This window comes from Echinops telfairi, unplaced genomic scaffold (genome assembly GCF_000313985.2).
Source record: "Echinops telfairi isolate 266 unplaced genomic scaffold, ASM31398v2 ScPeMD7_8;HRSCAF=38, whole genome shotgun sequence".
Taxonomy (NCBI): Eukaryota; Metazoa; Chordata; class Mammalia; order Afrosoricida; family Tenrecidae; genus Echinops; species Echinops telfairi.
The window spans coordinates 3,041,458-3,050,645 of NW_022103905.1; the positions used below are offsets into that span (position 1 = coordinate 3,041,458).

At 59.1% G+C, this 9,188-nt stretch overlaps 3 protein-coding genes across 4 annotated transcripts in view; 1 reads left to right on the plus strand and 2 right to left on the minus strand.

Moving 5' to 3' along the window:
• The window catches only part of LOC101654000 (dual oxidase 2), a 19,347-nt gene extending 19,270 nt beyond the window's left edge, over positions 1-77 (minus strand). The window contains exon 1 of the mRNA XM_004709492.1: positions 8-77. Coding sequence (XP_004709549.1) covers positions 8-77 — 70 coding nt within the window. The remainder of the gene's footprint in view (positions 1-7) is intronic.
• A 981-nt stretch (positions 78-1,058) lies between these two features.
• On the plus strand, positions 1,059-4,436 carry DUOXA2 (dual oxidase maturation factor 2). The gene is made up of 6 exons (XM_004709493.1): positions 1,059-1,205; positions 2,360-2,417; positions 2,695-2,829; positions 3,038-3,251; positions 3,692-3,906; positions 4,243-4,436. The coding sequence occupies exons 1-6, from the start codon at positions 1,059-1,061 to the stop codon at positions 4,434-4,436; spliced, it is 963 nt and encodes a 320-aa protein (XP_004709550.1).
• Positions 4,437-5,692: 1,256 nt separating this feature from the next.
• On the minus strand, positions 5,693-8,833 carry DUOXA1 (dual oxidase maturation factor 1). Of its 2 annotated transcripts, XM_004709403.4 has the most exons (6): positions 8,687-8,833; positions 8,304-8,361; positions 7,510-7,644; positions 7,033-7,246; positions 6,554-6,771; positions 5,693-5,949 (listed from the first exon to the last, which is right to left on the minus strand). In XM_004709403.4, the coding sequence occupies exons 1-6, from the start codon at positions 8,831-8,833 to the stop codon at positions 5,693-5,695; spliced, it is 1,029 nt and encodes a 342-aa protein (XP_004709460.1). The 2 variants fall into 2 exon arrangements, with proteins under 2 accessions (XP_004709460.1, XP_004709461.1); XM_004709404.1 differs by lacking the exon at positions 7,510-7,644.
• Positions 8,834-9,188: the final 355 nt, after the last annotated feature.

Below are 9,188 nucleotides of genomic sequence, written 5' to 3' on the forward strand. Positions count from 1 at the left end.
CACTCACCCGCTGGGGCCAGAGGGCCGGTCAGCAGGGCGCCCAGCAGCACCAGAGCCTCTGGCCTCGCGCCGAACATGCTGCCCCTGCGGCCTGGGGAGCAAGGGACACAGAGCTGGCGTCCCTGCCCACGGCCAGCCTTGCGGGGTCTGGGGGGTGGGGTAGGGTAGGGGGCGTCTGGAAGGCGCCAACGAGTGCCACGTTTGGAAGGCAGTTGTCAGGACTTCTAGCCGCCTTGGAGAACTTGGTGCCTCCAAGTCCCCAAACCCGTCGGGAATGGCCCCTCCCCAGCCTCCAGCACAAATCCTCCCGAGCCGGGCAGCCCCAAGCGGGACCTGCCTCCAACTGCCCGGGGCTCCCCCACCGCCAGCCGCGACACCCAACGCCCTGGGCACCTGCCACTCCAGAAGGAGGCGCAGCCCTCCGGCACCTCACGCCACGACGAGGGTGGGGGAGCCCCCAAACCCAGCTGCATGCGGGCAGGGCGAGGGTGAGGTCAGGCCCCAACCCCGGCCTAACCTCTGAGATGGGCTCACACGTCCTTTGTCCGACGGGGAGCTCGGCCTCTTTGGACCGCTCTGCTCGCGACTTTCCACCACCCGGCGGCCGAGTCCCCGGAGCCTCGGGCTCTGTGGCGCGCGGTGTCGCTCTGGACGCACCAGCGCCAGGTGTGGGCAGGTGGACTTGGCTTAGCCGTCCTGCTGCGGAGGCGGGGCTGCCCCATATTTACTTACGGCCCTCCGCCCCTCATTTGCATGACCCCTTCCCGCCCAGACGCAGGTGCCAAGTGGTGACATCCTGGCGGCCCTATAAAAAGGACAAACCCACGCGACGGGGCCAATGCAGCCCGAGCCCGCAAAGTTCCGAAAATAACTGGCCACGGTCGAAGCGAAGGAAACCCGCCGATCCAGACCCCGAGCGCCCCGCCTGAGAGCAACCCGCGGGGCAGGGACGCGATCGCACCCCCGGGACCGCAAAGGGCAGCGGAGGGGCGCTGCGCCGCGCAGCCGAGTCGAGCCCTCTTTCCTCCCGGCACGTCCAGCCCGCCGGGCTCGGCAGCATGACCCTGTGGAACGGGCAGCTTCCCTTCTACCCGCAGCCCCGGCATGCGGCCGGCTTCAGCGCCCCGCTGCTCGTGGTCATCCTGGTCTTCCTCTTCTTGTTCGCCACCTTCCTGTTCGTCTTGCCAGGGATCCGAGGCCACTCGGTAAGAGGGGCGCTACCAGACTGGGCTTGGAGGTGGGTTCGCTAGTGGCAAAGGCCTCTACCTAGAGTCACACAGAGGCACAAGTGGCCAAGCTTTCTCCAGCCCAGGGAGTGAGAGCTCTCAGTCCAGGACGTAGGAGAGGTATTCTGGGGGCTGCTACAACCCCCGGGCTGCATCCAGGCTCCACACGCTGGGGGGGCCTCCCAAACTGCAACTCCGTCCCTCTCTGGTCCTCTGGTGATGACCTTCAGGGTTAAGGCGCAGAGGACAGACACAGTTCCTCTGTGGAAAAGGTTGAGGTGCAACTGTAGGGATGCCTGGCCCCAAACTCTGCGGTTTGTGTCAGACGGGATGCATTTCTTTAGATTACCCATTAAGGTTCCCCAGCCTTCTAACCAGCCAACTGCCACCAAGTTTATTCTGATCCACGGTGACCTTAAAGGGCAGAGTAAAAGTGCCCCCCCCCCCCGATTTCCTATGCTGTAAATCTTTAGGGGAGAAGATTGCCTCCCTTTCCTAAAAGCGGGCTAGAGGATGGAACTGCTGGCCTGCGGTTAGCAGCCCACGTGGAAGCTGGCTATTTCAACATGGCTACTGGGTTGTGGGTTTTTTCCAATCTGAGAGGACCCAGTATCCCAGCCTCTTGATCTAGGTTGGTTTTTCTGGCAGCTGGTGCGCCTGCGTTTAAGAGGCTGAGTTCTCATTTCCACCCCTGGGCCTCCCTCTCCTGGGGCAGGTGACCCCTGTCTACTCAACACTTCTTCTGGGCTCACTGAGCCCCACCAACCAGTGACCCAAGGAGGTGGAGGAGAAGAAGAGGGGGAAGAGGAGGCTGGACAGGAGTCGGGGAAGCTGGGAGAGAGAAGGAGATGAGAGAGCTTGGGCAGAGGTGTTTGGGCTACAATATACTGAAGCCTGGGAAATGAAGCTGAAGTGGCAGAAGGAACCATTAGAGAGGTGAGACTAGGAGGGACTTGCAGGGAAAGCAAGCGTGAAGCCTGGCCTTGAAACACTAGGAATGTAACTAGGGAAAGTGCGGGCAATGGGGTGGGCAGGAGCCGGGCTCTGAAGCGTGCCAGTTGCTGGGGCCATGGGAGACCTGGAGGCTCTGGTTGGTCAGTGCCTGAGTCTGATGTTGGCGCTTCTTCCTGCAGCGCTGGTTCTGGCTGGTGAGAATTCTTCTCAGTCTCTTCATAGGCGCTGAAATTGTTGGTGAGTGTGCAGGACAGGTGGGCAGAGGACCCAGGTGAGGTGGGAGGTGGCCAGAGGTCCTCTGGGAAAATGGGGCGCTGGGGTACGTGCCTAGTCACACCCCCTCCCTTCTCAGGGTTCTTTCTGATGCCTTCTCTTCTTTTGCCTTTACTATGCACACACACACCCCACCACCACCACCACCCTCTCAGTGTGAATCCCATTTCCTACCATCACTCTCCTAATGCCTTCCCTTTGCCCCACCCCCACCCCGCGCCCCACCCCACTTTCCCCACAGCGGTGCACTTCAGCGCAGACTGGTTCGTCGGCTGGGTCAGCACCAACACCTCCTATAAGGCGTTCAGTGCGGCTCGGGTCAGTGCCCAAGTCGGCCTGCGCGTGGGCCTGGAGGGCATTAATATCACACTCACAGGTGAGGGGGCTTTGGGGGAAGCGATGGGGGCCATTCCGAGGACCTTCAAGGTCTCAAGGTTCAAATAGCTTTTGGCTCCCCCTCTACCGCCAAACCCATTTTGTTTTTTCACCTTGGGTACTGCGGTCCGCTCTCCTATCTAAATCTGTCCCTTTGCTGGGAAGGGGGGAGGGGGGCGGCACACACACACACCCACTGCCCTCCGCAGGGACCCCGGTCCAGCAGCTGAACGAGACCATTAACTACAATGAGAAGTTCAGCTGGCGCCTGGGCGAGGACTACGAAGAGGAGTATGCGGAGGCTCTGGGCAGGGGGCTGCCGGACCCCGTGCTCTATCTGGCGGAGAAGTTCACCCCGAGCAGCCCCTGCGGCCTCTACCGCCAGTACAGCCTGGCAGGACACTACGCCTCGGCCACGCTGTGGTGAGGGCCCGGGGTGGGGGTGGCCCCCATGTGTGAGCGCACGTGGGAAGGGGATGGGGGTCGGGGAGGGGGGGGTGAGGCCCTCGGAGGAGCACTCCAGTTACAACCCAACGCATCTCGAGCGAGTATTAGGCCTCCCTGTGTCCCAACGTCACCTGGTCCTCATAGACCCAGACCTGCGCCGGGCTGGGGACATAGGGGCGCACGTGGTCTAGAGGAATCCCGCGCGGTAATTCAGCCAAAGCCACTACCATCGAGTTGATTCAGACTCACAGCGACCCCAGAGGACACGGTAGAGCTGTCTGTCCCTGTGGGTTTCCGAGCCTGTAACTGTCGATGCGAATAGAAAGCCTCCTCTTTCTCCCGAGGAGCGGCTGGTGGTTTCAAAGTGTGGACCTTGGGTTAGCTGACGGCGTCGCCCTGCCCCCCGTCCCCCGCAGGGTGGCATTCTGCCTGTGGCTCCTGTCCAACGCGCTGCTCTCCATGCCCGTCCCGCTGTACGGGGGGCTGGCGCTGCTGACCACCGGCGCCTTCGCGCTCTTCTCCGTCTTCTCCTTCGCCTCCATCTCCAGCGTGCCCGTCTGCCAGCTGCGCCTCGGCTCCGCCACGCTCACCACTCACTACGGCGCCTCCTTTTGGGTCACGCTCGCCACCGGTGAGGACTGGGCCTGGGGGCCGGGGCGGGGCCGGGAACGGGGTGTGAACTGGACAGCCAAGGATGGAGGGTGGGTGCCAAGTAGTCTCTTGCTCCAGTCCCCACTGGAAACCCTGCTGCCTGGGAGCTGTATGCGATGTCCTCCTGCAGAGTGTGTGTGTGTGTGTGTGTGTGTGATGTCCTCCTGCAGTGTGTGTGTGTGTGTGTGTGTGTGTGTGTGTGTGTGTGTGTAAGGAATTGCCAGAGCCAGCACCCCCAGATTGGGGCGGGTACTCCGGCTTGTGCCGGGAGGCCACCCCTTCACTCCAGTCCCCTCTCATTGTCACCTCGTCACAGGCCTCCTGTGTCTTCTTCTCGGAGGGGCAGTAGTCAGCCTGCACTACGCGCGGCCCAATGCTCTCCGCATCTTCCTGGACCGAAGCAGCAAGGGAGGTGACGGCCAGGGAAGAGGGGGCTCCCCTCTGGTCCTCAGCAACCCTCTGCACAACCCGTCCGGGGACCCTGGCTTCAAGATGAGCACTAACCTGTAGAGGGAACGCTTCAACCTGGGAATCCTATCCCGCCTGGGCCGGTGCAGGCCAGGAAGCAGTGCCCACTGGGCATGGACTCGGGAAACTAGGGGAGGGCCACAGCGTCTGCACGTCTGGGCACAGGATTAATTGTAAATAACTTTTTTTTAATAAACGCTCACTTTAAAAAAAATCAAAACAAAAACATTCCCCCCTTCATTTCCATGCTTCTTCTGGCTCCTGGGGAAACGAACGCTGGGGAGGTCACTGAGCTGGAGCCCTGAGACCCCAGAGAGCCGGGTTTTCTCCAGAGCATCCGGAGTCATCCTAGAAAGGCTCCGGGAGCGGCGCGCCCTCTAGTGGGAACCTAGGGAAAACGACCGGAACGAGCATCTTCCGGAGCCGCCTCCCGCTCGTTCAGCTGAGTGGATGGGAGAGGAATAGCGTTTTGGATTTTGTTCGCTAACTCCTCACACTGGGCTCCTTTCAAGAAGCTGCTTAAGGTCCTAGCTGGATGTCAGGAATGCATACACATATAAATCCTGATATTTTTGTTTTAAGGGTTCAGGAGGGAGATGGAGGAGGGAGGGGAAAAATGAGCAAATGATATTGAGGGCTAAAGTAGAGGGCAAATGTGTTGAGATTGATGAGGGCAACAGGTGTACATATGTGCTTGACTCAATGGATGTATGTATGGACTGTGATAAGAATTGTACGAGCCCTCAACAAAATTTTTTTTAAAAAGATCCTTGACAAGGGTTATAATCTGAGTTGGCAAATTTGGAAACTGAAGCTCAATGACAAATGTGCCCTAGCTGGTTAATGTTAGATGGAGTAGATGTTGGGTCTGGGTCCCTCTGTGCCTTTACAGGACCAAGAAAGAACACAAATCAGGGGAATAAAGGTAAAACAAAAAAGATGACAGAAAACCACCCTGTAATTCCCCATCTATACACACACACACACACACACACACACACACACACCTGAAGCAGGAGAAGTTGGGTCTCAGTGAATGTCAAGGGCGCTGCCAAGAGGCAAGCATCCAAGAAAGGCGGGTTTGCTGTGCAAAAAGCAGGCTCAGCTCCCTGGCTGGGCTTGAAGGTGGAGTTTATGTGCTGTTAAATGTCTGTATAGCCTCTGAGGGCTTTTTTCTTTAACAGCAACAGTGGCTACAGCCCCCTCTTTCCCACCGCCTACAGACTGGAGCTGGGGGCTGTGGTGCGTTGAGGGGCTCCCATGAGGTCTGAAGTCCAGTGAGCATTGGAAGAAGACCATTAGAGGGCATAGTCAAACTCCTGGGGGCTCTCCTCCTGACAGCACGTCTCGGAGGAAGCCCCTGACAGTGGGATGTCCTGGGTCTTGGGGTTCTCATCCATGGACTGGTAGTGGGGGATCAGGAACCCCCCTTCCTCGGGGCTCCACTCCTGCACGGTGTCCTCTTCTGCACTCTGGGTGAAGAAAGCCTTCAAGCAGTGGGGCTGCATCCTGTGGGCCACTGCCACAGCCAGGCCGAGCAGCACACACAGCAGTCCTGGGGACAAGGGCCACAGGGATCCCACCTCAGGGCCAGGAATCCTAGCCCACGGACCTCTTCTCTCCGAGAAGCATCTGGGCAACTCCAAGGAAGGCCTAGAGTCCCTGCTTCAGGGAATGGCTGCTCAGACTTTGTGGACTAGGAGCCCAGTGCTCTTCCCCGTCTGTGCCAGGAGACAGACAGAGAGACGGAGAATGGACTCCAGGAACAGCACAGAGGAGGAAGCACAGAGCTGGAGACAAGGGGGCAGAGGCCGGGGCCAGAGAGGAGAGTAAAACTGCTGGCAATCAAGGCCAGGGGAGGGGGGTTCTAGGAATGGGGGACACAGAGGGCATGGAGTGAGTAGGAGGGGACATGGGAGGGTGAGGAAGGGGCTGGGTTGAGAGCGTAGAGAGATAAGCACGTGGCAGAGACAGAGAAGATACAGGGGAGTGAGCTTGCATGGGACCCGGAGTAGACTTGAAAAAAGAAAACCAGATGGGAGATATAAGAGGGATGGGACTTTTAGAGGGGAAAGCAACCCTGACCCCAGAGACAGAGCCTGAACCCCACCAACATGACACTGCCCGGGCCTCCCTCCCTCTTCAGGGCCGGGCCTCACCTGTGGTCAATGTGGTCCAGAAGGCAGGCCCATGGCGAGTGTGCAGTGTGGCTGTGCCCAGGTGCAGGGGGCAGGAGAGGGCGAGGGAAGTGGCCATGGAGAAGAAGACCAGTGCCAACAACTGGAACATCCCTGTGGCCAGCAGCATGTAGCCACCGTAGACCAGCACAGGCATGGACAGCATCACGTTGGTCAGCAGCCAGCAGAGAAAGGCCACCCTGGAGAGCCAGACCCCATGAGGATGGGTCCAGGTACTTCTACTTGCTGGCCGGGCTGGGAGGGGCCCAGATGGAGGCTCAGGTACCCAAGGATGCTCTGAAGGTGTGAGGTAGGGATTCCTGCCCATGGGTTTCCCAGTTAAGTTCCAGGGTGATGGGTGCCAGCCCACCCTATCAGAGTAGAGGAGGGATGGGTACAACCTCATTTCCAGTTGGGTCTAACCAGCAGGGCCTCCACCCACCACCCCTTCCCAGACTCACCACAATAAAGCCGAAGTATAGTGTCCTGCCAGGCCATACTGGCGGTGCAGGTCACATGGGCTGTTCGGGGTGAACTTCTCAGCCAGGTAGAGCACAGGATCAGGCAACCCCTTCTCCAGGGCCTTAGCATATTCCTTAGCATAGTTCCCACCCAGGTGCCAGGTGAATTCCTCATTGTAATCGATGGTTTCATTCAGTTGCTGGACAGGGGTCCCTAGTAAGGAGTCAGCCGTGCTCAGCAGAGACCCTAAGGCCTGAGCATGGGCATCCCCTGGACAGGCGCTCATCCACATTCAGCAGGCAGACAACAGCCTCTCTCAGCTGGGAGAAGACAGCTTCCAAGACCTCTGGGCTTCCCTCCCTTCAACCGCACCCCTTTCCCCAACACCCACATATCTGTTGCTCTTTGGACCAAAGACACAGAGCAGAGACCCCTCCCCACCCTACCCCACCCTCATCACAAGAGCCCTCCCTCACCTGTGAGTGTGATGTTGACTCCTCTCAGCCCAACCTGCAGCCCGACGTCGGCGCTGATCCACTCTGGACTGAAGGCCTTGTAGGACGTATTGGCGCTGACCTGGCCCACAGACCACTCAGAACTGAAATTCACCGCTGGGGTTGAGAGGTGGGCACAGGGGAACTCAGCGGGGCTCATGACTCGGATGGAACACTACAAGGAGCCCATGTTTATTTGGCTCTTAACTGGACACTCAGAAACTGTCCCGGGGTCCGTTGCAGGCTAAGCCCATGGGATGCAGGCATGGATAAGAGTCCTGGCTCTTCCTTGGTCACCCTCTGCTTGAAAGCATCCTGCCCCCTCCCCGCCCCCGACCCCTACCTTAAAGAGAGTCACAAGGGAGAGGAAAGATGAATATGACCAATAAAAAGGAGCCAGCCCAGTTTCCACATAGAGACCTCCCACCTCCTCTTTCTGTCTAAACATCAAAGCAAATCGAGCCTCCCTACCACCACTCCCATTCCCTCTGTTCTCTCCCTCCAGACAGTTATTGTGACCTGCTAGCCCCTGAGTCAAGTTAGAAAGTTGGGGGGGTGCCTCCAGCATGGTTTCCTCAGGGGCCTGCACCCCTCGGGGTAAGAGAGAGGGGCATGAGGCCTTGGGTCAGCCTGCAGCCCAGGCTGTTGTGGGGAAGCAGGCCTGGTGAGAAGAGACGTGGGGAGCCTGCAGCCCAGGCTGTTGTGGGGAAGCAGGCCTGGTGAGAAGAGACGTGGGGAGGCCGATGGGATGACTGTCAGCTGTGCTCAGCACTCACCCAGGGTCACAGCCCCGATGGACAAGCTGGTCACCACCCGGAGCAGCCAAAACAGCCTCTGAATCACGGGGTGGGGGGTTTAGTCAGGTGTGCCCCCTGCCCCCCATGTCCCCCCTTCCCCTGGCCACATTTGGTGGGCATGCCTCTAAAAGTGTGGTCACTTGAAGGCAACCTGTCCGACCCACAGTAGGTGCTCAGTAATTCTCTCTGGAATCAGCGAGTGAGAGGGGGGTGCTATGCTGGGCAGGGGTGGGTTGGCGGGAGAACTTTTTTCAGGGGAGGGGTATTTCCCTGTTGTCCTGAGGGAGACCAAAGCCCCCCACCCAGAGGCTGAAGTGTTTCTGGGGCTGGCGTCTCCTGGGCTGGGAAGATTTGTTTCTCACCATCTTGCCCCGAATGCCAGGCAGGATGACAACGAAGGTGACCAGCGCCGTCAGAAAGATGGTGAGGATGATGGCCAGGGTGGTGTCCATGCGGAAGGTTGGCTTGGGGCCACCATAGAAGGGGAACGTGTGTCCCAAAGCAGCCATCTCAGCGAGGATTTCGGGGGCACGGGGAGACGCCACACAGACAATAGAGATTCACGGAGTGTCCTCGCTGTCCTGTTTCCTTGTGCTGGAGAGAGACAGACAGACCAGGCCTCTCTTCTTGGGAGCTGATTTGCCAGGATTTCACCGGACTCCACTGTTGCTGTCATTTCCTGCTCCCTGCCCACCCCCACCCCCACCCCCACCCCCATCTGCTGGCTGGGCAGCAGGAGGGTCTTGGTAATCAGTCTCTGGTGCCACTTGGTGGCTTGTGCACTCCTAGGTTCTGTAAATCAGCATCACTGTCCCCCCTGCCCCAGGCGTCTCTGCTTCCCTTGGGACTCTCAAGAAATATCAC

Excerpts from the sequence above, each read along its gene's own strand:
- DUOXA2 (XM_004709493.1), top strand. The coding sequence starts at position 1,059 with ATGACCCTGTGGAACGGGCAGCTTCCCTTCTACCCGCAGCCCCGGCAT. Across the intron at positions 3,252-3,691 it reads TACGCCTCGGCCACGCTGTG|GGTGGCATTCTGCCTGTGGC; the intron begins GTGAGGGCCCGG and ends CGTCCCCCGCAG. Across the intron at positions 3,907-4,242 it reads TTGGGTCACGCTCGCCACCG|GCCTCCTGTGTCTTCTTCTC; the intron begins GTGAGGACTGGG and ends ACCTCGTCACAG.
- DUOXA1 (XM_004709403.4), bottom strand. The coding sequence starts at position 8,833 with ATGGCTGCTTTGGGACACACGTTCCCCTTCTATGGTGGCCCCAAGCCA. Across the intron at positions 7,247-7,509 it reads AGTCAACATCACACTCACAG|GGACCCCTGTCCAGCAACTG; the intron begins GTGAGGGAGGGC and ends ACTCCTTACTAG. Across the intron at positions 5,950-6,553 it reads CTGGACCACATTGACCACAG|GACTGCTGTGTGTGCTGCTC; the intron begins GTGAGGCCCGGC and ends CCTTGTCCCCAG.